This window comes from Hibiscus syriacus, unplaced genomic scaffold (assembly GCF_006381635.1).
Source record: "Hibiscus syriacus cultivar Baekdansim isolate YM2019G1 unplaced genomic scaffold, ASM638163v2 tig00110330_pilon, whole genome shotgun sequence".
NCBI classification, from domain to species: domain Eukaryota; kingdom Viridiplantae; phylum Streptophyta; class Magnoliopsida; order Malvales; family Malvaceae; genus Hibiscus; species Hibiscus syriacus.
Genome location: NW_024062686.1, coordinates 1,708,759 through 1,724,945, shown reverse-complemented (window position 1 = coordinate 1,724,945; position 16,187 = coordinate 1,708,759). Strand labels below are relative to the sequence as shown.

The 16,187-nt window shown below is 35.9% G+C and overlaps 3 protein-coding genes across 3 annotated transcripts; 1 reads left to right on the top strand and 2 right to left on the bottom strand.

The window, feature by feature from the left end:
• Positions 1 to 2,972: 2,972 nt before the first annotated feature.
• Positions 2,973 to 3,709, bottom strand: LOC120119093 (3-hydroxyacyl-[acyl-carrier-protein] dehydratase FabZ-like). The gene is made up of 3 exons (XM_039138982.1): positions 3,436 to 3,709; positions 3,293 to 3,353; positions 2,973 to 3,201 (listed from the first exon to the last, which is right to left on the bottom strand). The coding sequence occupies exons 1-3, from the start codon at positions 3,635 to 3,637 to the stop codon at positions 2,973 to 2,975; spliced, it is 492 nt and encodes a 163-aa protein (XP_038994913.1). The 5' UTR covers positions 3,638 to 3,709.
• A 2,285-nt stretch (positions 3,710 to 5,994) lies between these two features.
• LOC120119014 (type I inositol polyphosphate 5-phosphatase 5-like) lies at positions 5,995 to 9,263 on the top strand. Its single transcript, XM_039138929.1, has 7 exons — positions 5,995 to 6,041; positions 6,138 to 6,242; positions 6,500 to 7,079; positions 7,169 to 7,362; positions 7,463 to 7,571; positions 8,827 to 8,975; positions 9,044 to 9,263. The coding sequence occupies exons 1-7, from the start codon at positions 6,010 to 6,012 to the stop codon at positions 9,261 to 9,263; spliced, it is 1,389 nt and encodes a 462-aa protein (XP_038994860.1). The 5' UTR covers positions 5,995 to 6,009.
• A 5,657-nt stretch (positions 9,264 to 14,920) lies between these two features.
• Positions 14,921 to 15,683, bottom strand: LOC120119015 (zinc-finger homeodomain protein 1-like). The gene has a single exon (XM_039138930.1). The coding sequence runs from the start codon at positions 15,654 to 15,656 to the stop codon at positions 14,958 to 14,960; it is 699 nt and encodes a 232-aa protein (XP_038994861.1). The 5' UTR covers positions 15,657 to 15,683; the 3' UTR covers positions 14,921 to 14,957.
• Between the last annotated feature and the right edge of the window lie 504 nt (positions 15,684 to 16,187).

Genomic DNA, 16,187 nt, shown 5'->3' with positions numbered 1-16,187 from the left:
AATAATAATATGTTATACTTTTATATACACACATTTATCTATCACTTACATTAGGTGTTGTATCATTCGAGTCATCTATGTCAGCTGCGGAGATGGACTTAGGTGGGACTAGTAGGGTTGGTCATTTCTCTCTAAAAATTTAAAATTATTATATATTTATTTTTTATTAAAAAGTTGTTTTCGCCCCTTAAAATTCTATAAGTTCAAGTTCACTTCTAACATAAAATATTACGTCTGTCACTGGTCAGGTGCGGTAGACCAATAATTTAGCCAATATACCTCGAGATGCTGGTAAGTATTCTAGAAAGACAATTCAATATCTTTTATTGAAAGTGACTAATTCTTCACGCTTACGTAGATGACTAATTCTTCTTTTACATAGGTGCCTTCCGGTAATTGAAGCAAGCATTTTATGTTTAGCTTTTATAACACATTTTGAGTTGGGATGAGAATGTTTCCCCATGAACACAAAACGTGAAGTAAAAAGGATTTGGTTAAAAGAGGGTTTCGGATCGATGTCATCACCGATCAGAAAAATGTGATCGGAGAGATTAAAGTGTGGATTAAAAGAGAGGTTGAGAGAATTCAAAAATCGAATCGGTATTGTCTAAATTTTAAGGGATCAAATTAGAAATTAATCATATTTACTGGACAACGACATTGCTTATAGTTCATAGCATTGAATTTATGAAAAATGTTCAAGGCATTTATTTCACCCCGTCTGTTCCTGGAAACAGCCTGTTAAAGACTTTTTTTACAAAAGTTATTGAACCCTGCAAATGTTCCAGATCATAGTACCGAATAGGCACTGCAAATTGTTAAACCACTGTTTTATCATAAATGCTAACCCGTCTCAGCCTACATGAAATGATAGAAGAAACTTCACAAAAAAAAAAAAGAAACTACCATATCGTCAAAGAAAAAAACGATGAGAATCGCCGTGAAACGGGGACGCATGCGGAACAAAAGCCTAAGGAACAACATGGCTCATGACCGTCCCCGAATTCGATCAGCCGTATCCTCTCACCGTGACACGTCTCCGGTATGTACCCCGGCCGTCCTCGTACCGTCCCCATGCCCGAAACGCATCGGGTACTTGAGACGGACACCTTTGCCAGCCCCGTGCTTCATAGCATACTTGATTGACAACTAAGCATTCTGACCATGGAATCAGCCAATAATAATAGAAGCACCAATGTTGTCTCTATTAGCATGTTTGTTTCATGCTTCAAGTAGTTTCACTAACCGCCATTGATCCCCCACCCCATCCCACACCTCGTACGTGCATATTATTCAGGATAAAAAATGCTAAAAAGGTGAAGTGTAGTAGACGTGGACCCTAAGCGCCTATAAAGATGATATAAATAGGTAGCACTGGGCAGAGTGGCAGACAATCGAATTAAACCGATTTAATGCTGATAGTGACGCTATAACACCATTACGAATTTGGAACTAAGCCATTTTAGAAAAGGCCATAAACAAGTTATGGATAACATTATACTTGGGTTCCTCTGCATTATCATTCAAGTCAAAGGACTGGCCCCCAAGCACAGCTGGAATAGAACACTGCATTGAGGATTACTACTGTAAGACAAAATTTGCTGGTTTTCCCAATTAATTAGTCGGTAGTTTTAACAAAAACACCATTAAGGATGTCTTTACCTAAATATAACCTATACAAAATTACAGTAGAATCAGCTACCATAGAATAGGGGAGAAAATATATCTGGGGGTTTTTATGCAAAGACAAGAGACACAAAAGATGGTGTTTTAGAGATAAAAACCACCACCATAGGATATCAAAGGATGTAAATGGAAAATAATACATAGTAGCTACAAGAGCCGGGAAATTACATGAAGAAACAAAGATCTCAACAGGAATAAAATCCAGCCACAATTTTCCGAAAATGTACAAGGAGCTCAATAAAGCTTGATTTTCAACCCAAAAAAAATGCATTGAATAACAAAGAATCAAAAATACTGACAGTACTTATTAATGCTAACATGCCCTACACAAGTCCATGTCTAACACTCAACAGCCAGTAGCATCTCTGGGGTGAAAAAGACTTCACAGCTGATTATCTACCAAATCTTTGGTTAAGCCCATGTTTTTACCTCAAACTTCAACCTAGGCTTCATACAACAAAATTTTACCTCTGCAGTAAGATTGTCGACACAGCCTTACTCTATTTATGTGATTGAATAATGAGGTATGGGCCAAAAGAAAATAAGCTACTGTCTAAATACATAACCATGGAGTATTGACCAAAAAACAATCTAGCTGGCAGAATACACCCGTGGTTTCATGCATGCAGATAGAAATAGAAAAAGTTTTCATCATCATTGTATAGATCTTAGTAAATTAGTTTATGGAAACTGGATAATGTGAGCACCTAATTTCATGGAAAAAACACTTTAAGATAAAAACATTCAAACATTCAGAATGCAGAACTGCGTATCAAGTGACTAATGGAGAAGAAACATCATGAAATATGCATAAACGAAAAGAGAAAAAAAAAGGAGGAAGAAACTTTGTACGCTCTGGAAAATCCGATTATATAGAAGATGCTAGATTATTTTTGAGAAACATTAACCATTCAATTCATCCTTGATTAGTTAAGCAAAACTGGTACAAATGTATCTCAACTGATATCACTGAGCTTGAAGTTGAGTATGATAATTAAGATAACTTTTGACAAAGTAAAGTAGCTTAATCGAGCAAGCCCAAGCAATTTGATGTTTATATGCTAGAGCTTAAAACGAAACCCAAGTGGGCTCGAGCCAAGCTTACAAGATGTGCACAAGCTTCTCGAGTGTGCTCGGCTTGATTACACCCCTACCCATATTACTAAGGGTGGTAATTTAGGTGACAGAAAGCAGGACCAGAGCACTACCTCATTTATTAGATTGATAACCAAAAAATAAAATTATCAGGGACAACACAAAGTTATACATATGATTAAATCCTACATTCAGCTCCTAAAATAAAAATGGACAAAATTCAAATGATAAACAAAGTGATTAAATGCCCAACCATTCAGGGAAAAAGAAGATACCTCAACCATGAGAACACCGGGCATTATAGGCCTCTCAGGGAAGTGTCCAGGAAAGAAGTTATCATTTATGGTCACATTCTTTATACCAACAGCCGATACCCCTGGATTATACTCTATTACTCTATCCACCAACAAAAAGGGGAACCTACAAACCCAAAAAACCAGTTAAAATGTATCGGAAACAAGCAAAAGAAAAGCTTATAAAATAATAAATTAACACGGGATAATTTTCTCACCTGTGTGGCAATACCTCTCTAATTTTGTTAATGTCCATCACACTACGATAAGCTGGGAACCCTGAGAAGTCACGGGAAAAAGAGAAACAAACCCAGATTTCAAAAGAGTGAAAATTGAGTGTAAAAACAAAAATGAAAAGTACTTGTCTCAATGGGGGTCTCCTTATCTGTGCTGCTGGATGCATCTAAAGAGCCAAGTAGGGGTGAGTTGGAGCGGCGAGTGAGCTTCAGAGAGGACGATCCGGGCAAAGGAAGAGAAGGGGAAGGAAGAAGCCGGAAGTGCCTTCCGCGTTGACTCAATGAGCCTTGGATGAAAGACACGAGCGAGTTGGAAGCGACTGCCATTGGTGCAGAGATGCAGAGAAGCGGGTAGCAGCAGAGATTTCGAGTTGAAGCAAGTCGGAACTGAAGAACGCTTTGGTTTGACCATGTTGTTTAAACAAATAAAAAATAAAATAATTTCATTATTTTTATTTTAATTAATTTTATAATTGATATTAGGGTAAATTAAGTCGTTAGTTTTAATTAGTTCTAGTATTTAAACTTTTATTTTTTTTAAAAAATCATACTTGAAGTTCAGTTTTAGTATTCGTTTGGGAGGGTTTTATTATGTTGTCATGTTGATAAAAGAAGAATAATACCATACCACATGAATTGGTGAATTGAGTCGAATTAATGGTTTATTTATAGGGTTGAGGGTTCAATTGAATCTAATCGAGTAAAAAAAATTTTAAGTTGAAGAGTTCTATTTTATATCTCAAAATTTATTTAAAAAAAATTTTGAGTCGCATTGTTCGAGTTTATATTTAAATATAATTATAAATATTTATAATATTATGATATTATTTGATTTTAATTTAAATAATTTTTTATAATCATTTACAATCCGGCAGGTGTCCATCCTAAGCGAGTGTACATTTATATAAAATCCCAACTTTCCCTCTTATAGTAAGTATTAAATCCTCCGAAGCAATTGGCGGCAATGTCTCCTCCTTTCAAACAGATAAAAGAAAAAAATTCATTTAATTATTTTCCAGAACAAAATTTAAGAAAATTTGATGAAAAAAAACTTCCACGCTTAATGAACTCAAACACCCAGAATTTATTGTGTATCGTCATGAATCTCTGTCATTTGACGGTTTAAGAGTATTGAAAATTGACAGTAATTTTCCAAGTAACCTAATGAATGCAAGCCAACTCGGGGATGATGAAGATCGCTTGCACCACCAGACTGCCCACTCTCCTGAAAACTCCGTCAAAAATGACAAGAAAAAGAAGGTATCTATTATACTTTTTGATCATTTTGTGCATGGCTAAACAATCGTTTCTATATTTGATTTGATCTGTTTAATTCTGCAATGGGTTCAAGTTCAATATTGCAAAGATTTTTTCTTCTAAGAGACGAGGTAGAGGAGGCTCAAACGACGATTCTGCGTCACCGGATTGTGATGCAATTTCTGCCGGTATCACCCTTATCCGACTATCAATTTTCCTTTTCTTTTTCGGTTTTTTTGAAGTATTTTATGGGCCATATTTGGTAGATTTGGAGAAGAAGATTAAGATTGCACCGACGAGCAAGGACTTTTTGGAAGCCTCTTCTTGAATAAGAAGAAATTTCTTAGGTATGATTAGTGTATGAGGTGCAATTGATCCTAATTTCATCTGAGGATGTGGTTATGAAATTTTTCATATATGATATATAAAATAAATATATTTGGAGAATAATGAATCCTCTGAAGAAGGAGAATAACATTTCTTTATATCGCCGTGACCACTTAATGAATTCTGTTTTTTTTATACATTTGGAGGGTAGATTTTGAAAATAATGTCTATACTTGTATTTAGAAATGTGTTAGACATGAGTACATAAGAAAAATGAAACGTTGAAGAAACATAGACGATAATAGTGCTCGACAACTGAGGTTGTAAATGAGACGAGATAGATTACGAGTTACTCGAGATCGACTCGGTCAAAGCTCGATAAACACTTGATTTGAATGGACTCGATTCGAGTTCTTAACGAGCCGAAACGAACTACTTGATATTCGACTCGGAAAACTCGTGAGCAGTTCGAAAATATAATATATTAAGATTTTTTTTTAATAAAATAAATTATTAATAATATTAACATTTATGTGTTGATTTTTTTTAAATGTAGTATAAGGTTTTTTATGTATTTAAGGTTCGAGTTCGAGTTTGAGGATTTAATTGAGTTAAGTTTTAAGATTTTTTTTTCTTTTAGAGCATTTTCGAGCTTTTACGAGCTCCAATTCATAATTTTGACTTCGAGTCGAGCTTGAAAATTTTAAACTTGTGAGTTTTCGAGTCGAAATGAGCTCAACAATACTCGAGCTTGACTAACTGTTTACAGCCCTATTGACAGCTTTCATTTCTTGTGCCATCGTCAAGGAGACTAAGTTGTTATCTAGTATAAAACTTTGGTAGCTTACCTAACAACAAATAGTTTGATTTATAAGCTAGATATTAGAAATTTAGATGGGGAAAATCTTAATGGATCAGTGGAAGTACCAGTTCTGATGCTGACCCTTTGGCCTTTATCATTGACAAAGTTGACAGTATTAGAATATAGAATTGGGAGAGGAAAAACGAAGAAAAAAAATAATGTACATCTTGTTGCTAATTCCTATCTACTTTCAGAAAGAAGGGGAAGTGGTGGGTTGCTCGAAGGGCTGAATCTCTCGAATTTCGAGTGTTCCATGGCTTCAGTGACTGAGATTCGAGATTTTCGGTATGGATTCCATGTTGTGGTTTGAAGTTGTTATTTTACATTGATTAGGCCTGTGTTACATCTTACAGCAGGAAAATCCCATTATTGAGCTTGCAGGATATTTGTTGCAACCTGGAATGTGGGAGGGAAGATACCCAACAGTGACATGAACCTGGAAGATTTCTTTCTAAGGGAGGGCTCTGCAGATATATATGTTTGTGGGTATGATTTACTCGGAATTTTGTTATTTTTTCAGTTTCTGGTCTATTTTGGCATTGCTTAATATCACATGAACACAAGTTTAAGATCGATTATACAGAGATTAACTTGGAGATACGATACCATTAGCAAGATGATAAGAAAGATTGTGTCAATTTGTCATGAGTTGCTTGATTTTGTTTCCCAGATTCATACTGATTTCTGGTTTCTTCAATGAGAGTTTTTGGAGTTTGTTTACAATTAGAATATTGATTTCCCAGGTTTCAAGAAATTGTTCCACTCAATGCTGGAAACGTTATAGGAAGTGAAGACAATGAACCGGCTACAAAATGGCTGGCTCTTATAAACCAAGCACTTAACAAGCCGCGTCACGGTCCCAAGCACACGTCTGCGGACACTTGCAATGATTCAAAAAGCACCAATACTGATGCCTGCAAGGAATTGAAATCACTTACCAATCCTCACATTTTCGATAAACAAGTGCTCAAAATCCTTAGTAAGAACTTCAGGGCCGGGAGTAGCCTTCTCAAGACTTGCAACTGCCCTGTTGATTACACGCATTGGGAGAACACAAGGCAAAGGGCCGTTCGGGGTTTAGCAAATGATCAAGATCTTAGTCCCTTACCTGTGGGTTACAATACGAGTATCAGAGAGTTGGTTGCCCTCTCTGAGATGTTCCCACTTTGTTCAACTGAAGAAATGAGTTACCGCCTTATCACTGACAAGCAGATGGTCGGACTTTTCCTCTCGATATGGGCTCGGAAGGAGTCGATGCCATACATCGGTCATGTCAGATTGTCCTCTGTGGGAAGAGGAATAATGAAACGCCTTGGCAACAAGGTTAGCGTCTAAATGATGATGATTCGATCTTCTCAGTTTTATTATATGATCAATTATATTCTCGAGAATAAATTGTCAAATATTTGCAGGGGTGTATAGCAGTAAGCATATCGTTGCACCAAACAAGCTTTTGCTTTGTGTGCAGTCACTTAGCTTTGGGTGAAAAGGAAGGCGATGAGGTGAAGAGGAATACCGATGTTTCTGAGATCCTCAGGGGCATACAGTTTCCCATCATTTGCACAACTCCAAATCACCGAGCCCCGGAGAAAATCATTGAGCATGAGTATGTTTGCATTGATATAACCACTGGACCCTTCTTTTATTGAAAAGGAAAAAATATATCGCCATTACGTCTTTGATCCATCAATTCTTAAATGTTGCAGCCGAGTCATATGGCTTGGAGATTTGAATTATCGGGCAGCCTTGAGCTATGAGAAAACCAGGAGCTTGTTGGAGGATAACAACTGGGACACCATTCTGGAGAAAGATCAGGTTTATCACTTTCCACTTTTATTCTAAATAATTAATAAAAAAAAAGTCTTTTAGATCAATAACTTTCACCAAATCAGACTCTGGTTCGAGTGATGGGTTGATATATGTCTAGTTCTGAAGAAAAATCCCTACTGAAACTACTTAAGATGGTCAATACATCATCATTGTGAGGCCATGTTTTCGTTTGAGTTAGAATTATTCAACCCCTTTTCATGAATATAAGTAAAGGTCAATAACAACTACCTTCTGCCATCAGCAAACTACAGAAAAGTCAAAAGCCGTCCAGTCCTTTTTCTAGATGTTGCTTCCATGAAAATCCTATCATGTATACTCTAAAAAAAATCACACGATTGATAATAATTTTGATTATAACGAGAATATATATTATGAGGATTTTAATTTAAAATGTTGCATCGTCTATTCTAAAAACCCATATGATCGGTAATAATTTTGATTATAATCAAGAATGTTATATTATGGGAGATTTTAACTTAAAATATTACATTGTCTACTCCAAAAAGTTACACAATTGATAATAATTTCGGTTACAACTAAAAATGTTACATGAGTTTCTTTACGATAACATTTTAGATTACAACCAGAAGAGTTACACAATTTACATGATTTGTTATAAAGATGATATTAACCAATTAGGCACTTAAAAACTTTTTTATTAGAACTTATTTAGTCATTTTTCAGTCTTATATTAACCGTTTGTATATTAGATTCCTGAAAAATTCTAATGCGGTAAGTCAAAAGTTATGTTTGAATTTAACTGTTACTCTCAATCAGAGGCCGAACACGGTGAGGTTTAGTGGGGTCATGGTTCCCCAAATTTTGAAAAATTATAATTTTGACCCTTAATGTTTTAAAAAATTTAATTTGACCCACAAAATTTTTAGGAATTCAGATTATGCTTTTAAATTTTTGAATGTTCTTAATTAAACCCCTCACATAATTTTTAAAAGTTCTCATTAAGCCTCTCAAAATTTTAAGAATTTTAGTTTGACCCCAATTTTTTTAAAAAAAAATATAAATAGAATCATTTAAACCTTTTGCAAAAATTTAATTTTAACCTCTAAAGTTTTTAAAGTTTTAATATAGCCCCAAACTCTATAACCAGTTCCGCCACCGGTCTCAATGCATCAAACAGACAACTATAAAGCAAACAAAAGAGGGTGTGGGTTACACTAAACTGGTAAAAATTCTTTTCATGTTTGAACTCGGTTGACCTGTTGTTTTCAACTGAATACAGCTAAATATGGAGAGAGAAGCCGGAAGAGTATTCGGTGGCTTCAAAGAGGGACGGATACTCTTTGCTCCTACATACAAGTACTCGTATAATTCGGATTCATATGCCGGAGAAAATGGCAAATCCAAGAAGAAACGCCGAACGCCTGCATGGTATTCTACATCAAGGCTAAACAGAACTACTCGATTGTTTTTCTTATAAACTCGAAACTTTTCTTCAGGTGTGATAGGATACTATGGCGCGGTTCTGGTATCGAGCAACTATCTTATTTTCGGGGAGAATCCAGATTTTCTGATCACAGACCTGTTTCTGCTGTTTTTTCTGTTGAGGTCATAGCGAGAAGGAAATACGATAAATTCAGGAAAGGCTATTCATGTGGTCTAAGGACATTTGACCACGAAAAACGCATACCTCGAAGGCATAGTTTCTATGACCACTAACTTCAAACTTTCTATTTCCATAGTTTGATTTAGATCGTAAAGTTTTTGGCAAAATGGTAACTTTTGCACCTGTAGTAGACTCACTTTATCACTTTCGTCCCTAACGAATTTTCGTATCAATTTAGACATCGAAGTTGCTCAATTGCATTATTCTATACCTTACACTTAACTTAAAACCCTAAACCATAACCCAATAACCTTAGTGTTTATAATTTAGAGTTTATAATTTAGAGTTTTAAGTTAGAGATAAAGTATAAAATGATGCAATTGAACAATTTGATGGTTAAATTAATACGAAAATACGATAAAAACAAAAATGATAAATTTGATCTACTACAACATAGGGGGAGAGTAATATTAGGGAAGGTGGGAAATTGAAAAAAAGAAGAAAAGCAAAACCTTGAATCGGACCTCAGAACTTTTACTGATTTCTTCGAGCTTATTTTCTGTTGGAAGTGAAGCCCCATTCAAGTGTTTGAGCAAACTTGAGCTTGTAACTGTCAGATTACTCGATCCCTGGTCTTTTCTTGACTCGTGATTCGGATGTTCCATCAAAGCCACGTATCCCAAATTGAAGTTAATCCTTGATCATCAATGCTTTCCGGTAATTACGTGAACGAACCAAGCGTTTAACGCATCGTTCGTGAACTATTTGGCGAGAAGTTCGTTTATGTTCGTTTATTTATTAAATGAACGAACATGAACAATATTTTATGTTTGTTTATTTAAATAAACGAACACGAACAAAGGGCTTGTTCATTCATTTACATTCGTGAACGTTCGTTTATGCTCGTACGTTTGTGTCCGTTTACATTCGTTCGTTTATCATTTTAACGAACGAGCATGAACGAATACGAACAAGCTAAATTTCTTAACGAATGATCACGAACAAAAATTTTCATCCATTTATTCGGTTAAAGTTAAACGAACGAATATGAATTTACTCTTATTCATATTCATCCGATTCGTTTATAGTCCTATTTTATGGTGAAGGTGTACGAGGACGTAATAAAACATCGATATATGTCCTTTTCCGATTCAAGTAATTTCTAGGATAAAAATTCCTTTTAGAAAAATATTATACTATCTTAAAATCTGAATCAATAATTTTAAATTAGTATTTGAGTAATTAGTTCGAAGATATTATTTTGAGCATGATATGATGGATGTAAGCACGTTAAATGTTACTTTTGCTTATGTATTACCTCAAATTTCAATGTCCGAATTCAACTTGTGGGATGAGATTTTCTCGAGTAAATTTTTATTGAATATTAAGTGATCTTGATTTTTAGGAAGCGACTTGTAATTGTTAATGAAATGTAATTTTTAAATTTGATATTGGATAATTATAAAATATTTTATACCGAATGTGATTTTTTCCGATGAATTATTATTTCAATCGATATTATAAGATTTAATATGAACCAACTAGTCTTAGTGGTTAGAAAAATTGTTGTTGTTTCTAGGGGTTACGAGTATAAACAATTCTAGAGCAGTATTTAGTGTCAGGTAAGCTTTCCGAGAGAAGAGCTATGTTTCTCCATCCATGGGAAAAATTCAGGTTTGGCTTAAGTCTCGGGTTCATTTGGCTTGTTTCAATCTCTTTGCGCTAGCATGCATTCGGTTGATGCTAATTGATCCCTAACAACCTCGTGCTTCGTGTTGCTTTCTTTTATGTGATGCTAGTATTTGGCTATATTTAGAGCTATTTACTGTTGCCTTTGTGAATAATATTGAATCATTTGATATTTTTGATTTACTGATGTATCTTCATTTTATTTCACATGTAGATGATAGTAAGTGATCACGGCATGACGGAAAATGGTAATCACGGGGGCTCTACCTATGAAGATGATTGTTTCACCCTTGCTCCTAGACGATAACAGAGTGACATGTTTTCTTCTTTATGAGTATGATAATGTTTTTTTTTCATATATGCATTGCTCTATTCCTCTACCCTTAGGATGCTGCTACCGTTAAAGACTCATGGAATTGCACATTTACAGCTATGCATAGTGTGCAGCAAAAAAGGCTAAACTATAACTATATGTGTATTTGGAACTGGTGGAGTTTGGGTCAAATTGTTGTTATCCTCTAGTCTTAAGTGATATGGTGAGGAATTAAAGGATGTTTCAATGTAGAAAATAAATCTCCTCCTTTTTCGGCCCACATAGGTGCTCATCTAATTCCATTCCTTCTCGATGAAATCAGAGGACCAACATCTGAGGGCCCTGGAGTTGAATGCTTGGCGGTTACTCAGATTGTTGCATGCTCAGTTATCAGGTTTACCATGCATAAATTTCCCCTGTGATGCATTTTATGATCATCAGAGTTCAGGTTCAAGTGAGTGCAATCATACCAAAGAGAATATGCTTTGTTTCTTGTATATGGAAGCGTCAGCTCTATACACCTCTTGGAAGTCTAAGAGGGGCTTTGGGTTTTCTACGTGTCAAGACTATTTTAGTATCCCAACGATGAAATGATATCCTGATAAAAAAAAATCCCTAATTCCGTTGTTTCATAACTTGTAGGTCCTCTAGCAACAAAGATTACAGAAGTGCTGCAGCAGCATATCACAAGTTCCTGAAATCTGCAAGTGAGTGGTTATCACGAAGAACAACTGATGTATGTATATTAATTTATTTTTCATTTTATCCTTAACAATTTTCCTTCTCTTTTTTTTTTCTTTTCAATTATGTTGGGGCAGAAACCTGTTAAGCTACTTGCACTTGGACTGGCAACAATGTTTATCTCAAGTGTAATGTTATCAAACCTGATATTTTGTCAGCTCAGAGAAATTTAACATGGAGGAAAGAAACAAGCCTCAAACTTAAATGATAGCATGAGTGGTTGGTCTTTCGATGAGACATTCGTTGTCAGTGTTGTCTTAATCCTTGTTACATGTATGACATCAAGTTCTATGGTAGAGGAGGAGCATTATACATGGTATTTTTTGATATCCACATTCTATCTCCTCTTACTCCGTAAAACAGCACAGTCCCTTGCATCAGCTGGTTTGCAGAGTTCTTTTCTCGTGCAAAAAGGAAAAAGTGGAGAAGGTTACTTTAGAATATGTTGTATCTTTCTGCTACTTATCTCTGGAAGGATTTTGAGGGGCTGGCATCAAGGTGGCGTAAACTGGACAAGTCTTCCCGACATTTCTAAATGGCTTGAATGATAATGATTATCGCATCTCCCTCGAGAATGACACGCCCCCACGTATTTTCAATCGCAAAGCGAAGCCCGTAAATGAATGCCAATACCTTAGCAGATTCGGAAGATTGGGGGGATCCAATCTACGCGCGAGGCCACCCAAAACAAGTCCATTGTGATCACGAGCCACCACTCCTAGCATGGCTTCCCCGGAGCTTGGAAGGAAGCTCCCGTCAACATTAAGTTTGACGGTCTCCTCAACTATTTTCCATTTCAGATTTGAAGGGGGAAACGGAAGGCCGTCTTGAAGATTCGAAATTCCGGTTCGCATCCCCAAATTCCGTCAGCAGATGCTTTACCGTGACCAGATAAAAAAATTTACCTCTAGAGGTTATGTAAATCTGAGTATCTTTTCTGTTCTCATGTAAGGTCTAGAACTTGTCTTTTTTTTAAATTTGGTCTCATGATCAGCCTATTTGTCTTGTAAATTTTAAAATTTAAATTACGTCAAAAATCATTTTTTTAGGACAACCAATCCAGTTAAATAAAGCTGGAGATTAACATATATGATTTGAAATCATTATTTAAATATTTATACATATTTTGTAATCTACCTCCTATATATATACACACACGGATCAACATACATCAATAATTAAAAGGAATTATTGTTGTTTTTAGGGTTACGGGTTCGAACATCAGTGATTATCAGTGAAATCATTAATTAAACGTTCGTTATTAAATGGTTGTAAATATTTAAAACAAATATATATATATATGTATAGTTAAGACAAACCAAAGCAAAAATTAATAAAGAGAGTGGTTCCATATCAAGTAATAAAGGCAAGGAAGAAGATGATCCATCACTATCCGATGAGATTAAGCTTGGAACATGATTCCCAATAGGACCACCAACACATGCATTTCCCTATATATGCAGCTTTACCTGCTCCCACTGTGGTTTAAATTTCCCGAATCAAGCAAACTATCCTCCACAACATCTTCCTGCTGCTCATACTTTGGACACTACAGCAAGCAAACTATATATCCCACAATGATACCATAAGTGTCCAAAAATTTTGCTCATTATTGCGCCACAATTTCTTGCCCTGTAGAGGGAAACAGGTCCCTCTTTTACCAGCAATGTAGTTGAATTCTGACTTCATCTATTTCTTATAGTCCCAACGATGAATCAATCTTTTAGTTTATTATAAGACATGAAAGTTTTATTACAACCTAAGACCTAAGACTAGGAAGTTCACTTCTCATGTCTCCCATGAGGAATCGGAATATAATTATGAAGTTCAAGTGCCACGTTTAATTCAGACCGGAGAGTTGCAGACAGAAACATGAATCTTTTTTTATGGTTCCTTGCTGTTGGGAGAGGCCCGCATGTTTCCCTTGGAAGCATTACAGAAGAAAATAGCTTTGGATCTACCCACAACTGGGTTTGAATTTTGCATTTTGGCAGCCTACAAAATATTAGTGCACATCATCTTGAATATTCGGAGAGCGACTAGAGGGAGGACACTCAGGACAGTCGATATCTCTCCAAATTTCAAATTCTCATATATTTTATGAGCGTAAACAAGATGTAAAAATAAAAATTGACCCCTCTTTACATGAACATCTGGCTCAACCATAAATACATAAATTTAGATGAACAAATTTGAGAATCTCATTATTCATACGCTAGGACAATAATCAGTACTGAAAAAGTAAATGCGGTACCAGCAAAAACCAGAGGAGGCCCCCATGATTATAAACCTTTGTTTGCGTACAACATTAAAGGTAAAATGCCTTAGAAAAAGGGTAACTGCACTGAAGGATGTGAAGACTGAAGAACAAGTGCAACAAGGAAGCCAACTGCTGTGAAAAAGCAGCCCTTACAAAAGCATCTACATTCAATGGAAGAAGAAAGACCAATTGTTGAAACAACAAGCAAAAAAAAAACTACATTCATTAAATGCCATGACGCCATCCATAACACCTCAAACTCTAAGGCTCTAAGCTCCACCGACCCCATTGATCTCTCCTTCCTTTCTCACACTTTTCTCAAGTACACAAATCAATGGTAGCTGAGGATTTTAAGTAGAAAAAGACTGATAGAAAAGAACATTAACTCATAGTAAACTGCATGGAGAAACACACGTAAAGGAAATCAAACAATCTTATGTTTATATATATGTATAGAGAGAGAGAGAGCGACCACGGTAAAAATTATGGGTCTTCCATTTTCAGGCCACTTGCATTGCATTGCATGTCTCCACTTTGCCTCAAAGCGGCATTATCTAAACCTATTTCATCGTTGAAATAAAGCTTTCGAAAGGCAACAAAAATGAAAATAGATTTATAGCTAAAATTCAAGTTCCCATTAACATTACGAAATAACCTAATCTGAAACCAGACTTGATAATACTATTAACAATCCATCTCCAACATCATATTCACTATCAAAGTACCCATATATATATATATATAATCGCCATAAAATTAGCCAACTTTTTTGTTTCCTCTCTCAATAACACGAACAAGCTGTTTCTAGAGTTTCTTACCAAGAGTGTGCTTGTTATTATGCATCCAAACTTTCAAAACATGCCTTTTGACCCCAGTTTCGTTGCAGAACTGTTGAACAATCTCTTCATCGTGTTTTTGAAGGCGCCACCCTAACCTTTCAGCCAACGCCAGCATCTTATCCTTTTGTTCCTGCGTGAACTTTGTTCTGAATCTCTTCCTTGAGCTCCCTTGGTTGGAAAAGTCCTCTTGATCTTCCCTGCTGTGTCCTCCTGAGATTGACGGTAAAGCCAATGGCCTTTGTTGTCCAGCGACGTGGAGGTAACCCGTTGGTGCTCTAAAGTAAGGCGTGAATTGCGGTGGCTGGTGGTGGAGGTGGCGGTGGTGGGGGAAGTAGAAGTCCGTGGTGGGAAGCTCCGATTCCTTGCGGTGGAAGTTACGATGACAGTTGCAAGCAGCGCATCTGAGAGCGTCGAGGGTACCTTCAGTTCCTGCCGGCATGAACTCACCGCAACCATCGACAGCCTGACCGCCGATCCCCACGGCATGGTTTTTCAAGCACTCCCTATACCTAGGCTTCCTCTGCTGCTGCTGCTGTTGACCGGTTGGAGTAACTGAACCCGGTTCAACACCCGACATTCTGACTCTAGATGAGTTACCCAGCGAGTCGTAACTCTGGGCCAAACCCATCTCCTCTTCTTGCTCTTCTTGATCCTCAAACTCCATTTCCCTCCTTCCCGATAGAACAATGATATATTTTTTAATTAAAAAAATGAAACTTTTTTCCTGATTACCGGAAAAGAAGACGATGATAAGAGGAGTAAGAGAGAGAAAACATAGTTTTTATTTTCCTTTCTTTGTGGGTGATGTTCCTCTTTTCCTGTCTATCTATCTGCAAAATGATTTTTTTTTTGGATTTTGGTTTCAAAGGGGCGTTCGATTATTCTTCATATAAGACTTCCCCTTCCTCTGAAATCAAAAGAAAAGAAAAAAAAAGGGTTTGTTTGGTTCAGGAACGTAAGATTATCAGCGGGAATAAAAGATTATCAGGGAATATGATTACTGAGAATGTTGTATTTTGTGTTTGGTTGGTTTAGTAGGAATATAAGATTACTGTGTTTGGTTAAATAAATAAAAGATTATAAGAATGTATATTTGACCAAATTATCTTTATTATATATTTGTTTTTTAACAAGTTGGAAAATATTTATATATTTCCTTTAAAAAAATTAAATTTATATAATTTATATAATTTTT

Excerpts from the sequence above, each read along its gene's own strand:
- LOC120119015 (XM_039138930.1), bottom strand. The coding sequence starts at position 15,656 with ATGGAGTTTGAGGATCAAGAAGAGCAAGAAGAGGAGATGGGTTTGGCC.
- LOC120119093 (XM_039138982.1), bottom strand. The coding sequence starts at position 3,637 with ATGGCAGTCGCTTCCAACTCGCTCGTGTCTTTCATCCAAGGCTCATTG. Across the intron at positions 3,354-3,435 it reads GGAGACCCCCATTGAGACAA|GGTTCCCAGCTTATCGTAGT; the intron begins GTACTTTTCATT and ends GTGACTTCTCAG. Across the intron at positions 3,202-3,292 it reads AGAGAGGTATTGCCACACAG|GTTCCCCTTTTTGTTGGTGG; the intron begins GTGAGAAAATTA and ends TTGGGTTTGTAG.
- LOC120119014 (XM_039138929.1), top strand. The coding sequence starts at position 6,010 with ATGGCTTCAGTGACTGAGATTCGAGATTTTCG. Across the intron at positions 6,042-6,137 it reads ACTGAGATTCGAGATTTTCG|GATATTTGTTGCAACCTGGA; the intron begins GTATGGATTCCA and ends TTGAGCTTGCAG. Across the intron at positions 6,243-6,499 it reads GCAGATATATATGTTTGTGG|GTTTCAAGAAATTGTTCCAC; the intron begins GTATGATTTACT and ends TTGATTTCCCAG.